This window comes from Penicillium antarcticum (genome assembly GCF_028974205.1).
Source record: "Penicillium antarcticum strain IBT 31339 chromosome Unknown utg000009l_segment0_segment0, whole genome shotgun sequence".
NCBI lineage: Eukaryota > Fungi > Ascomycota > Eurotiomycetes > Eurotiales > Aspergillaceae > Penicillium > Penicillium antarcticum.
The window spans coordinates 1870518-1888767 of NW_026695307.1; the positions used below are offsets into that span (position 1 = coordinate 1870518).

The 18250-nt window shown below is 50.1% G+C and overlaps 7 protein-coding genes across 7 annotated transcripts; 3 read left to right on the forward strand and 4 right to left on the reverse strand.

The window, feature by feature from the left end:
• Window positions 1-684: 684 nt before the first annotated feature.
• On the forward strand, window positions 685-3168 carry N7508_009068 (uncharacterized protein; the record flags this gene model as incomplete). Its single annotated transcript, XM_058467131.1, has 4 exons — window positions 685-799; window positions 849-865; window positions 921-1031; window positions 1087-3168. The coding sequence occupies 4 exons, from the start codon at window positions 685-687 to the stop codon at window positions 3166-3168; spliced, it is 2325 nt and encodes a 774-aa protein (XP_058314977.1).
• Window positions 3169-3788: 620 nt separating this feature from the next.
• On the reverse strand, window positions 3789-6241 carry gpi10 (putative glycosylphosphatidylinositol-alpha 1,2 mannosyltransferase; the record flags this gene model as incomplete). The annotated part of the gene is made up of 5 exons (XM_058467132.1): window positions 3789-5241; window positions 5294-5440; window positions 5490-5692; window positions 5750-5980; window positions 6038-6241. The coding sequence occupies 5 exons, from the start codon at window positions 6239-6241 to the stop codon at window positions 3789-3791; spliced, it is 2238 nt and encodes a 745-aa protein (XP_058314978.1).
• A 686-nt stretch (window positions 6242-6927) lies between these two features.
• On the forward strand, window positions 6928-8415 carry car2 (ornithine-oxo-acid transaminase; the record flags this gene model as incomplete). Its single annotated transcript, XM_058467133.1, has 3 exons — window positions 6928-7395; window positions 7473-8174; window positions 8230-8415. The coding sequence occupies 3 exons, from the start codon at window positions 6928-6930 to the stop codon at window positions 8413-8415; spliced, it is 1356 nt and encodes a 451-aa protein (XP_058314979.1).
• A 795-nt stretch (window positions 8416-9210) lies between these two features.
• On the forward strand, window positions 9211-13479 carry N7508_009071 (ATP-binding cassette transporter YOR1; the record flags this gene model as incomplete). Its single annotated transcript, XM_058467134.1, has 1 exon — window positions 9211-13479. One exon carries the CDS (start codon window positions 9211-9213, stop codon window positions 13477-13479), a length of 4269 nt encoding a protein of 1422 aa, XP_058314980.1.
• Window positions 13480-13646: 167 nt separating this feature from the next.
• Window positions 13647-14312, reverse strand: N7508_009072 (NADPH-dependent FMN reductase; the record flags this gene model as incomplete). Its single annotated transcript, XM_058467135.1, has 1 exon — window positions 13647-14312. The coding sequence occupies one exon, from the start codon at window positions 14310-14312 to the stop codon at window positions 13647-13649; it is 666 nt and encodes a 221-aa protein (XP_058314981.1).
• Window positions 14313-14914: 602 nt separating this feature from the next.
• Window positions 14915-15646, reverse strand: N7508_009073 (uncharacterized protein; the record flags this gene model as incomplete). Its single annotated transcript, XM_058467136.1, has 1 exon — window positions 14915-15646. One exon carries the CDS (start codon window positions 15644-15646, stop codon window positions 14915-14917), a length of 732 nt encoding a protein of 243 aa, XP_058314982.1.
• A 1101-nt stretch (window positions 15647-16747) lies between these two features.
• Window positions 16748-17299, reverse strand: N7508_009074 (uncharacterized protein; the record flags this gene model as incomplete). The annotated part of the gene is made up of 3 exons (XM_058467137.1): window positions 16748-16801; window positions 16873-17106; window positions 17171-17299. The coding sequence occupies 3 exons, from the start codon at window positions 17297-17299 to the stop codon at window positions 16748-16750; spliced, it is 417 nt and encodes a 138-aa protein (XP_058314983.1).
• Window positions 17300-18250: the final 951 nt, after the last annotated feature.

Sequence of the window (18250 nt, forward strand, 5' to 3'; positions counted from 1 at the left end):
CAAACTCAGTGATGGTTGAGGAAGAGAAAGTTGGCAACAACAGAAAATTCATCTTAGTCTATGTAACACGTGACCTTTAGCGTGGTCACCTGACCACAACTATCATTTGTATCGAAAATTTCGCGCCGTTGGCTCCCTTTCCTCTTTACACTTTTTCGAACGCATAATCAACCTCCAATTCCTTTATATCATAGGATGGCAGGTCATATTGGCGTACTAGATGAAACTCCTGGGCATCATTAGTACTTTTCGACTGTATCGGGGAGCTTCGGCTCCTTTGGTGCGATGGTAGATGCAGTCATTGCTGCCCGGACATCCATATTATATTGTAGCTCTTTTGCTTGAGAGTAAACCCAGGCGTCAAGCTTGTCAGGGCTTTGTACTCTGTGAAAGCTGCCCAACGTGCCCAACCTGCTTGCAAGCTTCTAGAACACATCTAGAAGACACGGTGCGGGCCCGGGGAAAGTGCAGAACTCAGTGATGTGAATAGCCTGAGCCTTGGAACGTACTCTGGAACAAACCCAAGTAAAAAGAAAGGCTTAGCAAGGATCAACGTTAACATTAAGTTCTAACCGGCGTGGTCGACCTTCTCCGCCCCTCGGAAACTTGGATTCTTCCCCTATCCATTCCACTCTTTCTCTTGTATTTCTGCCACTCCTTCTTTGTAATTTTATTGTTTTCACCATGCCAAACGGCATCAGCAAGCGCCAGCAGCTGCGGAACGAAAAGACCCTGACGGAGCTGATCCGCACCGTTCCTGGCAATGACCGATGTGCCGATTGCGATGCCTTGACCCCAGGTTTGTCCCCCGCGCCAACATTGTTGTTCACAGACTAATTGTGTGATAGGATGGGCAAGTTGGAACGTATGTCGCCTTTAGCTACGATCGAATCCGCAAACTGACCATTCGTCTCCGATAGATGGGCATCTTCCTCTGCATGCGCTGCGCCGCACTGCATCGAAAGCTGGGCACACACATTTCCAAAGTCAAGTCGTTAACAATGGACACCTGGTCCGCGGAACAGGTTGATGTGAGTGTATTACAGCCCCTCGGCACGATCACGCACTGACAGCTGGCTTTACTAGAGCATGAAATCGCATGGCAACCTCCTTATGAACAAAATCTACAATCCGCGAAACATTAAGCCCCCAATTCCGACCGACATCGACGAAGCCGATGCATGCATGGAGCGACACATTAGAGCGAAGTATCAATATCGTTCGTTGGAAGATGGGAAGCCGAAGCCTCCGAGCCGGGAGGATTCGAGCTATTCCAACCCCAGGACCAGGTCACCAGAAATGTCAAGAAGGAACTACGATGATAGATCTCCAGAGGGATCACCTCCGCCGCTGCCGCCAAAGTCTGGCAAGTTCTTCAAGTTCGGTCTTCGAAACTCATCCTCCACGTCCAACCTCCGCCGATTCGGAAACAAGCCCAAGGTCACATCGCCAACTTCAGACAGTGGTTCTTGGTCACCACCGCCGGCATTGCCATCCAGGAGGGTCACAGGACTTGGTGCGCCTGTCGCCGATGTGACGACCGCCTCGTTTGAATCTAAAATGGCCGCGCTGCAGGATATGGGTTTCACCAATGACCGACGAAATGAGATGGTTCTCAAGGGATTGAATGAAGACTTGGACCGCGCAGTTGAAACATTGGTCAGGTTGGGCGAGGGAAGCAACCCTACATCAAGGTCTCGAACTCCTGCTGCGGCATCTACGAGCGCGATGACCCCGAAGCCCGAGACATCCAACAATCCGTTTGACCGCGCCGTGTCGAATCCAGTGCCTCAGCAGTCGCAACCCCAGACCGCTTCTTACAATCCCTTTGACCAACCAAAACTGACGCCGGCCTCTGCACAACCCTTGGAGTCGTCGTTCCAGAGCCTGCAGGTTTCCCAGCCATTGTTCCCCCACTCCACTGGTGGATATCCAAACCAAAGCTCCATGCAGCAGCCTATGTACCAACAGCCCTACACACCTCCCGTCACGGCAACCTTCTCACAGTCCTCCTACGTCGCATCGCCCCAGACAATGGATAGCTACAATCCTTTTGCCCAGACAGCGCCGCAGCCGCAGGTGCAGCAGCCACAGAATGGCTTGGCCAGCCAGTCATATCCAAACCCGAGTGCACAGCAGACCAACCCGTTCTTTAACATTGCACAACAAAATCAACCCATGCAGCAGCAAACTCAGCAACAGGTGCCGACGCTCGCGGCCCCTAACCAGCCTCAGCACGCGAACACCATGCCGGCCATGTCTTCCTCGTCCCCTTTCGGCAATTCGCCATTTGGACCCTCCTCTTCATTCCAAGAACAGCAGCAGCAGCAGCAGCAGCAGCAGCAGCAGCAGCAGCAGCAACAGCAACGGCAGCAACCCCAGCAGCAACCCCAGCAGCAACAAAATGCTGGCCTAGGATCATACAACCCGTTCCAGTCAGGTCCGGCACCGACACGGGGTGCAAGCGGTTACCCCAACCAACAGCAATCCCACCTGCAACCCCAGCAGCCGCAGCAACTCATGTCGCAGCCCACGGGACAGATGAACAAAAGCAACATTCTTTCCTTGTACAATTTGGGCCCCTCCCAGTCTAATGTTCCTCCGATTCCCCAACAATATCAAGCCCAGGCCCCCCAGGCTCAGCCCCAATCCACGGGAATGAACCCCTTCCCTCAATCCTCGAACCCATACGCCTCTATGCAACAGAACCAGACAAGCCTCCAAAGTCAGCCTCAGCCTCAGTCTCAACAACCAGCTGCCAATGGCCAACCCTCCTCAACCAACAACCCATTCTTCGGCGGTGTTCCAGCCGGTACCGGTTTCTCCGCTCAAGCAGGCCTGAACCCCTACCAGCAACAGCAACAACAACAGCAGCCTTCCCCAGGTGCCGGTAGCGGTCTCGCCGCCCAGGCAGGAATAAACCCCTACCAACAGCAGCAAAACCAGTCTGGACTAGGAATCGGCGGTTTGAACAACCAGCCAGGAGCCGGAGGCTTTGGAACAACCCCAACAATGGGAGGGAACCCCTCCCCATTCAAAAGCGCGCCTCCAACAGGCTCGGCATTCAACCGAACACACATGAGCCAGCCAAGCGTGGACGTGAGCGGATTGCAGAATGGCCGGCATAGCCCTGATGCTTTTGCCAGCCTGAGTGCTCGCTATGGTTGATTTCTGCCATGATGTTTGTACTTTTCTATTTCCACGTTTGGGTGTGGATCCTATCCATGCTTGGTCTTCTAAATACCATAAAAGTTGCACTGTCTGACTAGTTTTGGATCTGGATTCAGATGTGGACGTAGTTTGAAATGGATGCACTGGATTGAATTTGGATGTTGACGTTGATATACTTACTGATAATGATGGATATAGAAGATTGAGACGTGTTACGCGCGTGCATGTCGCATCTTGAGTCTTTTGTTTGTTTGCCACTCTCTTTAATACTTTCTTTTCCCCCTCTCACTGTCTATCCTTTTTTTTTCTTTTTCTTCTCTTTCTTCTCACTCTGTGTTTGTATACAAAAGATGATTTTGGGTTCCGATTAGCGGGTCAAAATGGTACATAGTATATACTTTCTTGTTACTATATTCGATGAAATTGATCAACGGTTTAACCCAGTGTGAGAAATTTTTTAAGACAGACTAGGTATTCTGTCTAGGTTTATATTAAATGACATAGAAAGGGAGGGGGTACCAGGAAGACATAGCAAAAGAAAAACAGCTATGCAGCAAAGCAAATCAAGACATCCACAGTAACAGCAGCTAAAGTGTCATTAAATGTCAACAACCTGATCACGACCAAAGATCCCGATCCAAAGGTGACTTCTTTTTACCCTGTAACCAAGGAGGCCACTGAGGAACCCAACCCACGCCCCAAGACGGAATCCAGCCCGTCCTACGCGCAGGCATCCGGAAACGCGCTAAGAAGGTCTCCCAACGAGACTTTGGCCGCCAAGGCCACGCAATGGATGAAGATCTAGGAGTGAAGAGCGACTGCGCAGAGCGCTGCCACGAAGCAAAGCTGGAAGCAAAGGTAGAACGAGACGACGGCCAAGAAGACAAAGAAGACCAAGAAGGAATTTTAGCAGCCCAACCGCGCTTTTGCTGGCTGCGCATTTCTTTCCTGAACGCCTCCATGATACGATCGAATTGCTTTTCGCGACTATGGTTGACGCGCGTTTGGGTTTCGGCGCGCCATGCATCTTGCTCTTTTGGGTCTAGACACCAGACTACGATGTCGCCGCGACGGCGCCAGTCGTCGTGCCAGTCTGTGTTGAAAATGCGTTTGCATTCGCCGTAGGAGGAACCGCGGAGGAGGCTGTGGAGCGTTGGTTCGAGTTGGGCGAAGAATATGAGATAGTCTGGCCACTCGTGTTGCTGGGGTGGGGCTAGGTCTGTTCCTGATAGGGAATGGGCGCCCGAGGCGTAGCTGGGTCGATGGGGCAAATGGCGGAGACCGCCTGCCATGTTTTGGCGGAGGAATAGGCTTGGGTCATCATAGAACTGGTCTGCTTCATCGCGGTAGACGGACTTTTGGGCATCGGTTTGGTCAATTGGAGGCTCACAGGACAGGGCCCAGGCGTTTATTGTTGGGTAGACTAGATGGGAGCGCCAAGGAGTGCTGTGGCAGGGCATTAAGAAGCCTGCTGAGATTCCAGCTGTGGATTCTGGTTCTTTCTGAGCGGGGGCGTGGGCTTCATGTTGCTGGCGGAGATAGGAGAGGACGCTGAGGGGCCCTGAGGCGTGGCGAATAGTGGTATATAACGCAACGACAAGGTTAACAAACACGAGGAAGATGAGAATCAACCTGCGAGGGGTATGGCGAGGGTATGCTCGCGAGTAGATGGCGGGGTAGAAGAATTGCACCAAAGGCGGAGCAGCCAAGATATGCAGAGACGGTAGCAATGGGTAGATAAAGCGCACTTCCTTGTGTGAGATCAAGGAGAGGACGAATGGCATGACTAAACACACCGTCGCCAATTGCACCCGGATCGCGGTCGGCACATTATCGACAACCGAAGAGCTCCGGGTTGTCAAGGTTCGGTATAGACCAAGTACAGCAAAAGGCAACAGTGTGGTGAGGAGGAGTGGATAGCCTTCCGTGGCATAGTAGTGGAAGTTATTATTGCCATAGAAGACAGCCAGTGATTGGGCGATATTGAAGTATAGGAATCTGAGTGGCGGCAAAGTCCAAATGCCATAGAACAAGCGGTCTGCAACAGCAGAGATAGCTAGCATTGCCGATCTACCGAGTCATAACGTCAGCTGATGCTCACCTAAGTGTCAGACATACTCACCCGCATACTAAAACTTCGGCCACGAGGATTCGGCGCTGGGCCCAAGAGGTCCGAAGCCAAGCGATGCTACCCAGTGTGGCCCAAACCAGGATATTGGTCGGTCGCAATATGCAAGCGATTGCAGCCAGTGGTAGACATTTGTGCAGCCTGCAAGAAGCGTCAGTGGCTGTCATATACCTTGGATCTTCGTTCATACCGAAAAATAACACCACGGTCTTGGCCCGTGCTCTTCTTTTGGCTGGTGGCATTTTTAACGTGGCCATTGGTAATAGCAGAGGCTGTCGACCATTGCCATGGCCATAGTTCCAATGCGACAATGGTGATTGTTGTTTCCAGGCAATTCGACAGGGTCCTAGTCGAGCAGAACCATTGCCAGGGATTCAGGACGGTAGCAGCGAGCTATAAGAGCAAAAGTCAATTGCGCTTTCCTTAATTGCCGCGATATCGAGAGCATACCGTTGTCCAGGCACCACGAGACTCATCTCCGTAGACGCGGACTGCAAGTTTCCAAGTGTAGAAATCACCGATTGCCGCTACAACGGCCTGCGCTGTCTTCGGGGCGGCAATCAGGAGTTCGGCACGCGTCGCGGGGGAGAGGTGAAGGACCAAAGAAAGGAAATCCGCAGCTTTGTAAAGTGCGGCGAAGATGAGCGGGTGTAATGAGGATCGTAGTTGGTTCCGCCATTCCTAGGAGCAATGCGCTGTTAGACTGGGAGATTTCTTGACGCGATCGCAATCACTCACCCACGTCAGCCAGGCCCCCTGGTCTGGACCAAATGCGATCTGCCAGGCGGGCTCTAGTGATTGAAAGTATTCATCTGGCTGGAAGAATGTGCGCGTGGTAAAGGCGTTGAGCAGGCGAAAGGCAACCAGGAAGAGGAGGATGTTTCGGGTGGGCGCGTGGGGAATTGGAGTCGCGCGATGACGCGGAGAAGTAGGTGTAGACATATTCACCAGAGAGATCGCGAGTACTAGCTCAACTGGCGCATTGCGCAAGGTCGTTCAAGGTTGGCTGGTGGGCATGCGAACAAGAGAGGCTGATAAGGGGAGAAGTTGCCCCAAAGGCCGAGGTGAACTACGTAATGTGACATTTTGACTTATACGGAACAAGAACATTTCAATTGATTTTTATTTGATGTGTAGAATAAGTAAATGCTAGAAAATACTCTTTGATATCTTTATATTTAAATATTGACTCTATAATAGACTCATCTGATCACATCCTTGACTAACCGAACTATGACGCGCATCTATAGCACATAGTCTAGTTAACATCTCTTCGACTTCCCTAATTCGATATTAATCTGCAATATTACCATATTCCAATATTCTCGGAATGACAAACGAATCATAGCGAGTGAAAAACAAAGAAAATGGGGGTAATAGGGTAATCCTGCGTATAGGGAACAGCATCGGCACGACCTGTACTTAGCGGACAATCGTTGATCGGGTCTAACACTTAACGGCATAGCGGCTGTATATGCGCCACAAGATACGGGGAATTTCCTTACTTATAACTGTCTAATTTCTCTTTCCTTTTCTCTATCTTCACTTCTTCACCTTCCTACTTCACTCCTACCTTCTACTTGATACCCTGTCGATCCCGTAGCTTCTAGCGCTCCACGCAATCCACCATGGCTACCAACGGCTCTTTCTCCCACTACCATGCGGCTTCCTCTGCTGAGGCTATTGAGTCCGAGAAGCAATATGCTGCTCACAACTACCACCCTCTCCCTATTGTCTTTGCCCGGGCCCAGGGCACTTCGGTCTGGGACCCCGAAGGTCGTCACTATCTAGACTTCCTCTCCGCCTACTCCGCAGTGAACCAGGGCCACTGCCACCCCAAACTGATTGCGGCGCTCGTGGATCAAGCTTCGCGTGTCACTTTGAGCTCCCGTGCCTTTTACAATGACGTCTTCCCTCGCTTTGCCCAGTTTGTTACAAGCTACTTTGGCTTCGATATGGTCCTGCCCATGAACACTGGTGCCGAGGCTGTCGAGACCGGTATCAAGATCGCCCGCAAATGGGGATACAAGGTCAAGGGCATTCCGGAGAACAAGGCTATTGTGTTGAGTGCAGAGAACAACTTCCACGGTCGTACGGTAAGTTACAAGCCCAGCCTTCCCGTGTCACCTGCCGCAGTACTTCAGTGGCTGATCATTTTTGCCCCTTGCATTAGTTTGCCGCCATCTCGCTCTCCTCTGACCCCGAATCGCGCGAAAACTACGGCCCTTACCTGCCCGGTATCGGCTGCACGATTCCCGGAACAGAGAAACCCATCGCATACAATGACAAGGCTGCCCTCCGCGAAGCCTTCGAAGCCGCCGGCCCCAACCTGGCCGCTTTCCTTGTCGAGCCCATCCAGGGTGAGGCAGGCATTGTCGTCCCAGACCCTGACTACCTGCAGGAAGCCCGCGCTCTCTGCGATAAGCACAATGTGCTGTTGATCTGTGATGAGATCCAGACTGGTATTGCCCGCACGGGTAAGCTCCTCTGCCACGAGTGGAGTGGAATTAAGCCAGATCTTGTCCTCCTAGGCAAGGCTATCTCAGGTGGTATGTACCCTGTCTCTTGCGTGCTGGGCAGCAAGGACGTCATGCTCACGATCGAGCCCGGGACCCACGGGTCCACCTACGGCGGAAACCCACTTGGTTGCGCTGTCGCCATTCGCGCACTTGAGATCGTACGTGAGGAGCGTATGGTCGAGCGCGCGGAGGAGCTCGGTCACTTGTTCCGGGCTGGACTTGAGGGTCTCCAGAGCCCGCTTATTCAGACGGTGCGCGGAAAGGGTCTGCTCAATGCTATCGTCATTGATGAGTCCAAGACCAATGGACACTCTGCTTGGGATCTGTGCATGTTGATGAAGGAGAAGGGATTGCTGGTATGTGATTAATCCTTTATACCGATGAGACTTGCAGATTACTGACTACTCATAGGCCAAGCCCACTCACCAGAACATCATCCGCCTTGCGCCGCCACTGGTCATTACCGAAGAGGAAATCCAGAAGGCTCTTGACATCATCAAGGAGGCTGTTGCCGAACTCCCCAACCTCAAGGGTGCATCCGAGGACCATGTCATTCCTCCCCCTGAGAAGAAGGTCAAGATTGGTGTCGAGAACTAGACGGAAAATCGGACCCCGATCTAGCAGAACCTGACCCCGTGGGTATCCCTAATCCCTGATCTACAGGACATCTTGATTGCATCTACTTGAGTTCTTATTGGACAGCTTTCCTGTCCCACGACGTGACGATGGAATGGCTCTCTTATCATCCTAGGCCAAAATTGTATCCCATAGCACATAGAAATAAGTAAAATGAAAAGCCCGAAAGCTTAGCCTCGGAGTTAATGATTTAACGCCTGAATATCCCGGCCCAACACATTAGTAATCAAAATTCAGCGCCACCTTTATATGATCTAATTGATTCAAGGTACTCGAAAATGGTCAAAAAAGAGGTGGAAAAAGGGAGGCGAAGCCAGGGCTCAAACACGATATCAAATAGTATACTCGCTGCGAGAACATAGCACTGTCAACAGATTTAGCTAGGTTATCCATGACCCTGTATTAATAATCCAGTTTCGCCTCCACTACTTAGGGACGGCGAACGGAATTCTCAACCACCGACTCCGTTGGCTAAACCACAAACAGGAAGACATTAACCTGCAATGCGACCTGTAAGCGAATGCGAGATAAAAAACGGGCTTTATCAAACCATTGTTTGACTCACGCCCCCCCTCGGGGATATTCTTGATTCTCCGAGGCTTGATTCTGCTTATAACTCTCACCTCCTCTGATCTACATCTCAAGACATTCCATCTCGAGGAATTCCGCTTTCAGGAAATGCTTATCGCCCCACATCTACTCAAAACACTCGACTCCAGACTCCAGAATCTTGCTTCCTCCACATAACTCGGCGCAATGTCCACACCCGAACCACTCCAAGTAGTGGTGGCGGACGAGAAAGCCCGAGCAGCCTTAAGCTCAAGATCATCCAGCGAATCCAAAGAAGAACCCAAGAAAAAATGGTATCAAAAACTCAACCCATTACGCCTCCAAAAGATCCCTCCAATTCCAACAGAGCGATCAACCTCCCACGAACACGGCGCCTCATTCTTCAGCATTATCTCCTTCCAATGGATGTCCCCCCTAATGAAAGTGGGATACTTACGCCCACTAGAACTGCAGGATATCTGGACCGTCAACCCAGACCGCGCCGTCGATGTACTATCAGCGCGGTTAGACGCAGCCCTGGAAAAGCGGAATGAGAGCGGGACTAACCGCCCGCTCGCCTGGGCGTTGTATGACACCTTCAGGTTCGAATTCTTGCTTGGTGGCGTGTGCCAGTTCTTCAGTTGCTTATTGCTTGTTTTTGCGCCGTACTTGACTCGGTACCTAATTGCTTTTGCTACCAGTGCTTATGTCGCTCAGCATAGTGGCCAGCCTGCTCCCCATATTGGTCATGGTATGGGGTTCGTTGTGGGTATCACTTGCATGCAGGGGCTGCAGAGTCTATGCACCAATCAATTTTTGTATCGAGGTCAGATTGTTGGTGGACAGATTCGCGCGGTGCTCATTTCGCATATCTTTAATAAGGCCATGAAGCTTTCTGGTCGGGCCAAGGCTGGTGGGAAAGCTACTGATGAGGAGATCAAGGCGCTTGAGGCTACTAAGGAGGCTCTTCTCAATTCCGAGGATAAGGGCCAAAAAGGCGAGAAAAAAGACGAGAAGAAAAACTCCGATGCTGCTGCTACCCCTGGTGGCGTGGCTGGTGATGGCACGGGTTGGAACAATGGCCGCATCACGGCTCTCATGAGTATCGACGTTGACAGAATCAACTTGGCTTCTGGCATGTTCCATATGATTTGGAGTGCACCCGTCACCATCATTGTCACATTGGTCCTTCTCTTAGTCAACATTGGTTACAGTTGCTTGTCAGGCTATGCTTTGCTATTGATCGGAATGCCGCTGCTCACCTTTGCCATCCGATCATTGATCAAGCGTCGCCGAGACATCAACAAAATCACCGACCAGCGCGTATCACTCACACAGGAAATTCTCCAAGCTGTCCGGTTCGTCAAGTACTTTGGTTGGGAAAGTAGTTTCCTTGGCCGGCTGAAAGAACTGCGTGGGCGAGAGATTCGATCCATCCAGACATTGCTGGCCCTTCGAAATCTCATCCTTTGCGTGTCCATGTCTATTCCCACGTTCGCTTCCATGTTGGCCTTCATCACCTACGCCCTTTCAAATCATAATTTGGACCCCGCGCCAATTTTCTCATCATTGGCTTTGTTCAACTCCCTGCGTTTGCCGCTGAACATGTTGCCTATGATTATTGGTCAGGTTACCGATGCTTGGACTGCCCTTAACCGTATCCAGGAGTTCCTTCTTGCCGAGGAGCAGAAAGAAGACATTGAAGTCGATGACAAGATGGAGAATGCCATTGAGATTGAACGTGCTTCATTCACTTGGGAACGTCTTCCGACGGATGAAAAGGATGCCGAAAAGGCTGAAAAGGCCCAAAAGGCAGAGAAGAAGTCTCCCAGCCCCAAAAACCCCCAAGGAGAATTCACTGTGGAGAAACTCTCGGAGCCCTTCAAACTGAAGGATATGACAATTGAAGTTGGTCGAAATGAATTGTTGGCCGTGATTGGAACCGTGGGCTGTGGCAAGAGTTCTTTGCTCTCAGCCCTTGCAGGCGACATGCGTGTGACCGATGGTACTGTTCGACTTAGTACCACCCGCGCATTCTGTCCCCAGTATGCTTGGATTCAGAATACCTCTGTGCGCAACAACATTCTATTTGGCAAAGAGTATGATGAGACTTGGTACGAGCAAGTGGTTGACGCATGTGCTCTGACTCCGGATCTGGAGATTCTTCCAAATGGCGATCAGACTGAGATTGGAGAACGGGGCATTACCGTGTCTGGAGGACAGAAGCAGCGTTTGAACATTGCCCGAGCAATCTATTTCAATGCGGAAATGGTACTCATGGACGACCCGTTGTCGGCTGTCGATGCTCACGTTGGACGTCACATAATGGACAAGGCGATTTGTGGGTTGCTCAAGGATCGTTGTCGCATTCTGGCCACACATCAACTCCACGTTCTCAACCGATGTGATCGGATTGTTGTTATGGACGAGGGACGTATCGATGCTGTCGATACCTTTGACAACTTGATGCGTGACAATGCACTCTTCAAGCGGTTGATGTCTACTTCCAGACAGGAAGACACAAAAGAAGAGGAGAGCGAAGCAGTTGATGAAGCCGTCGAAGAAGCCGAAGAAAAACAACCAGTTCCTAAAAAGACCTCACCTGCAAAGCCTAGCGGTGCCTTGATGCAGAATGAAGAAAAAGCCACAGCATCCGTAGGCTGGAGCGTTTGGAAAGCCTACATCCGGGCATCGGGCAGTTACCTCAATGCGGTCATGGTCTTGATTCTAATCGCAGCTGTCAACGTCGCCAACATTTGGACTAGTCTCTGGCTTTCATACTGGACCTCTGACAAATACCCCAGTTTTTCGACTGGCCAATACATTGGAGTCTACGCTGGTCTAGGTGTAAGCGTTGCAATTTTGATGTTCTCCTTCTCCACCTACATGACCACTTGCGGCACAAACGCGAGTAGGACAATGCTTCAGCGTGCTATGACTCGTGTGCTCCGTGCTCCTATGAGTTTCTTCGATACCACGCCCCTTGGACGAATCACCAATCGTTTCTCGAAAGATGTCACCGTCATGGATAATGAACTTTGTGATGCGATGCGGATCTATTCTCTGACGATGACCATGATTATTTCGGTTATGGTTTTGATTATCGTCTTCTTCTATTACTTCGTCATTGCACTTGTCCCACTCACCATCCTCTTCGTCCTGGCTTCCAACTACTACCGTGCCTCCGCACGAGAAATGAAGCGTCACGAGGCGGTTCTGCGATCGATGGTCTACGCTAAGTTTGGCGAGGCTATCACTGGCACAGCATGCATTCGTGCATACGGTGTCCAGAACCAATTCCGCCGCAGCATCTGTGACTCAATTGATGTGATGAACGGAGCTTACTTCCTGACTTTCTCCAACCAGCGCTGGCTCAGTGTTCGACTTGATGCCGTGTCCACTGGATTAGTCTTCGTGACTGGTGTATTGGTCGTCACTTCTCGGTTCAACGTCTCGCCCAGTATCTCTGGACTGGTCCTGTCCTACATTCTCTCTATTGCGCAGATGCTACAGTTTACCGTTCGTCAGCTTGCTGAAGTTGAGAACAATATGAATGCCACAGAGCGTCTTCATTACTACGGTACTGAGCTAGAAGAGGAAGCACCCTTGCATCAAACCGAGGTGTCCGCCAGCTGGCCCGAGAAAGGTCGCATCACGTTCACCAATACAGAGATGCGTTACCGGGCTGAGCTGCCCCTTGTCCTGAAAGGTCTGAGCATGGATGTCCAAGGCGGCGAGCGCATCGGAATTGTCGGCCGTACTGGCGCCGGAAAGTCAAGCATCATGTCGGCACTATTCCGCCTGACCGAGTTATCAGGGGGAAGCATCCAAATTGACGGAATCGACATTTCAACTGTCGGACTGAACGACCTTCGATCCCGTCTTGCCATCATTCCACAAGACCCAGCCCTCTTCAAGGGAACCATCCGATCAAACTTGGATCCATTCAACGAACACAATGATATCGAACTATGGAACGCCCTGCGCAAAGCATACCTCATCGGCCAGGACCAAGAACTAGAAGTCGAAGGCAAAGCCTCCGCACCAGCGGTTGAAAGCCCGGCTGTCGGCAGCGAGGACGGCAAGCGCCAGAAAAAACGGCTGACACTCGAATCACCCGTCGACGAAGAAGGTCTCAATTTCTCCCTCGGACAGCGACAACTAATGGCCCTTGCTCGCGCGCTGGTTCGCGATGCGCGCATCATCGTCTGCGATGAAGCTACCTCGTCTGTCGATTTCGAGACTGATCAGAAGATTCAACGAACCATGGCGCAGGGCTTTGAGGGCCGCACCTTGTTGTGTATTGCGCATCGTTTGCGTACAATCATTCACTATGATCGGATCTGCGTTATGGATCAGGGCCAGATTGCCGAGATGGGTGCGCCGGTTGTTCTGTGGGACAACGAAGACGGTATCTTCCGTGCGATGTGTGATCGCAGCGGAATCACACGCGAGGACATTCTCAACGCTGAATGAGATTGGTCGGATTTATGATATTCATGTATAGCTATTTAATCTCCGCATATTAGATATAATCCCGGCACGTATAACACAAAAACGTGATAATTAATACAACAACTCAAACTTATACCTCACTTCATATCAAAATTCAACCAGCATCCCCCTAATTTCTCTCTTTCTCTCTACTTATCCAACTCACAAACCAACTCCATCCCCAAATTCCTCATCATCCCCTCCACCCCCGCCTCCCTCCACCCTTCCAAATCCCTCCCATCAACGTCCACCGCCTCCTCAACCTCACTCAAAGTCCCAACAGGCAACCCCGTAAACCTCACAACCAGCCCAGGCGCCGTCCCGACAACCCTCATCCTCAACCCAGTCAACACACCCCTCAAATGCTCCGCCGCCTTACCCCCACCTCTAGACCCATAAGAAACAATCCCAGCCGGTTTGCCCACCCACTCATGGAACAGGTAATCAAGCGCGTTCTTCAAGCTGGCTGGTATACTCCAGTTATACTGCGGCGTGACGAAGATGAAGGCGTCGTATTGACGGACGAGGGTTGACCAGGCGCGTGTGTGGGCTTTGCTGTAGTGCGGTGTAGGGTCTGTTGCTGGAAGGCTGGCTGGGATTACTGACTCGTCGTAAAGGGGGAGGGATTGCGCGGATAGGTCGATAATTTCGAGAGTTATGTGCCGTGGATCTGTGTCGATTGTTTCATCATGCGTGTGTTTGGTTGGGATTGTTGGGTCTGCGACTAGGATGTCGTGCACGTATTGGGTTATTGTTGGGTTTAGTCGTGGGCGGCGCGTGCTGCTCGTTACTATTGCGACTCTTTTGGGTGGCATTTTTAGTTGCTTGGGTTGTTGAGTGGATTGGGATGAGGTGGTGGTTTGGATGGTTGTATGGTGTATGACTTCATCGAGGCTCGGGGTCGGGTTTGTCGGCTATCGTTGGCTCGGGCCGGGGTTTGGGTGTTTTATCCGGATTTCTATCTTTCCATTAGCCTGATTGAATTGTAGGATCGGCTTTGAAGGATCGTAGATGTTTTAGTTATAGATCTAGGGCTGTGGATACGAGATCTACGTCCGGATCGGAGCAACCTTATGTCTAAGCCATGTAATCGGAGACAACCTTGCATTATGTTTACACAGAATCTTTTCGATTTTTCCACATCTCGCCTCATTTCACTGAAATTCATCAATGAATGAATCATCGAGATACTCGACTACTAAAGCATGAACGAGCAAAGATTAATCAAGGTTTCCTTGCAATTTTTGTAGATATTGGCGCAATACAATAACCAAGTTCGAAGTAAGTGTAACAAAAAGAAAGAAATTCCAAAAGTCGTTGCCATTCTGGGTGAACAACACAAGTCAATGAATACATCAGCATCCTCTCACACGATCCCTCCATTTGGATCACAGATTCCCATCCACTCCAGGTTCAATTAGCTACAAGACATGAAGCAATGAGTCTGCCCCTGCGTGCCAATACTCTCGGCCACAGGATCAGGTCTCCGCAACCAATTAGCCAACATGTCAGTACAATGGTCAACATGCTCAAGATCCCCAAGCATGGTATCCAGACGATCACCCCGCATGTGGACGTCGTGACCTCGCCGAAGAAGATAGAGGCAGTGAACTAGATGCTCACGGATAGAAGTCCAATAGAAATCAGGGTTCCGACCGACTTCATCGTAATCCTTCATCTGGCGAGTAGCAGCTTCATCATAGTAATAGACAAAGGGCTTGCCGTCATTGAAATGCGCAAACTCATGTGTAAAGTCATGCGAACACTTCTCGTGGAGCCAGCAGCCGGCAAGAGGGTCATAGTCACATCCAAGGGCTTGAGCTTCCGCGGTTGAGTTTCCGCATGTGTATGTTGTGCGAGTTGTTGTTGGGAGACACTGGCGTTTTCCATGTAGGTCTGCTGGGTCTGCGGATGAGGAGCCTTTCAGGACGAGAACGCGGAATGGTTCGACTGCTATTGCTGCGATTATTGCGAGGACCATGAGGGCCAAGACGAGAAGGAGCCCAGCTATGGTGATTGCGGCGAGGTTGCGCTTGAGAAAGGACTGGAAGGTTCGGCGTTGGAGTCTGCTTGGTGTTGGCGCATCGTTGTCGCCGTCGGAATCCATTCTGGAAACCGGCTGGTAGTCGCGAGAGAATGGTTTGTCCATCTTGTCGGTTCTGAGTGCCCGGTAACAACTTGGGAGGTCTCAGAAAGAAAAGTCTCCCCGGGGCAAAGAGAGTGAGATGCATGCTATTGAAATGACGCTCTTATTAACATTGGCGGAACAAAGAAAAGATAAAGAGGCGGTTGCTATAGAAGCCTCGATCGAGACATGAATAAACGTACTGCTACCTAGACCAATTATAATACTTCAATAGCAATGAGGTGGCGTCCGAATCAAGAGTTCAATTAGGCCGGGGTCTATGGTCTTCAGGCTGCGAAACAAAGAAAAGCTACTTTGACAATTCCCAACCTCGCCTCTTTATTTCCGACGCCATTTCGCCCCTGAAAAGAAATAGATTCAATTAATAGCCATGATTTAATATTCAGCGAGTTTGACAGCCGCGGGAGGATATCTGTCTCTCACAACAGGGAATTTATCCAAATCAACTTAATCGCCCTCAAATCATTACAGGCATCCCAGGAAGAGTACTTTCTGCCTTAGTCCAAGAAAGCGCCAGCTGAGTTGGCGTACAACCCTTCTTTACAGCAAGTTCCTCCACCTTCTCCACCAACCTCAAATTAGCATCAAAATTCTTAGGCTGGAGTCTCTGAAGAACCCAATGATGAAGGTGTATGCGTCGCCATTGTAATCCCCAATTTCGCACAGGCATTGCGATTCAATCAATGCCATACATTTCTCGACACTGCTTCGTATAAAAATTCAATTGATTCGTAGCAAGTCAATTGATCTTCAATAGTGTTAAATAGTATTCAGGAATCGGTCTGTCCGTCTGCAAGGATGCCGACATGCGGCTGAAACCGATATTTCTTAACACCGGCTATCTCCCCACCGCAGTCCCTGGACTCCTATACTTAGCAGAATTATTTGTATGGCTTTGAAATTACGAGGAAGTATTATTAAAGATGATATGCATATCTGTTCGATTCTATTGACGCCATAATTATGATATCCAATCCTTCCGTAAAACCAGTAATCACATTCAAAATTTCCAAGAACAAATTCCCAAACCCATGTACAAAAAGAAGAAAGACTTTACCCAAACTTGCTCTTCGCTAAGTTCATATTCTTAATAAAGCGTCACGCTTATGCAACAATGACAGTCTTATTAAGAGTCTCCAAGTAAGGGAAAGGACCAGCCTGCATTATAAACGTCAGTATACAAATCCCAATCCCGAAAGCGCACGATTCTTTGAGCTATATATACTTACACCGATCAAAGTAGCATGAGCGACATTAATCTGTCCCTTGCCCTTGGCAGCGGACTCGGGGACGGTGACAGTGAAATTCTCGTAGGGGGGCTGGCTGCTCTCGTGGTATTCGGGGTCGAAAGGTCCGTTGTAGAGGATTGTGCCCATCACTTCCTCTGGGGTGTGGCAGGGTGACGATGTGCAAGAGGAGAAGCCAATTGCGACGGCCATTTCCTTGGAGCCTGTAAGGGAGTTCTGTGGGGAAATCTCTGTCAGAGGTATTGCGCTTCGTGGTGGACTTTCAAAGGCAGTCACTTACGGGACGCTGCACTTGGACGACAATCTCATTTCCGGCGGTGACCTTTTGGCCTGTGGAAGGAAGGCCGATCATGGCATTCTGTGCGATAGCCGAGACGGCGAAGAGAATCATTGAGGCAAAGAACTTCATTGTGGGGTATGGTATGTGGTATTAGAATGTATGGTAAAATATATTCAGTAATGATGGATTGGGTAGTATGCTTTTGTAGAGTATAGTGAGAAGATTGCAGAATGTAGGGTTCCATCTGGGGCTTTATATTCTAAGAATCCGCACGAACACATTTGTTCGCCCGAATTTTAAATTCTAAAATAACCCAGCGGGGATGAATGTAATTCGTCAAGTCTCTGCAAGTCTCAGTACGATCCAGCGCGAAGCCTTGGTCAGTCGACACTAGAGGGCGATCCGGTAATCGGTTCGACGATCCCCCAATTATTGCGGGTTGCCTTGCAGATTCAAATAAGCAAGCTGACTAGTCTCACTTCTAATGGTCTCACTCATCGCCTGGTTTGATTTCGATCTAGGCTTGTTTCAGGGATATTCGTGGTTTCGATATAATTAGAGGGTTAGATACTCGGAACTTGTGATCGGATGGACTGAGTGATCGGCTACCCACTGGACACTTCCCTCGGCTCGGGATCCTGCATAATCATTGATGTCAAAAATTCCAGAAAGGCCTAAAGATGCAATGCCCTACATGAATGAGACACAAAAACCTCAAGGGTTGTGAAGTAAGGCGCTCTATATTCGCCAGTTCGGTGTTCCTTCGGTAGGGCGCGTGATGCGGGGGCGCAGGGCTAAGCATCGGGGCTAAACTTAGATCACTTTGGCTGACAGCTGAAGTTGGGGTACCAGTTAAGACATGTCGATCTATTTAGGATCTACGGGTGTCTTCTTTTCTAATTGGCCCCTTGTTCCAGCCTCAACCTTGTCATGGGAATTCAATTAGACCTATCACTTCACGTTATTTGAGTGCTTTGAATGCACTGTGTATACGTTGAGATCACTTCGCTATTATGAGGTGTGAATGGGAGTTGAAGAAATTGTAAGACTACCGGCTACCTATAAGCCGTCTTCTTCTCT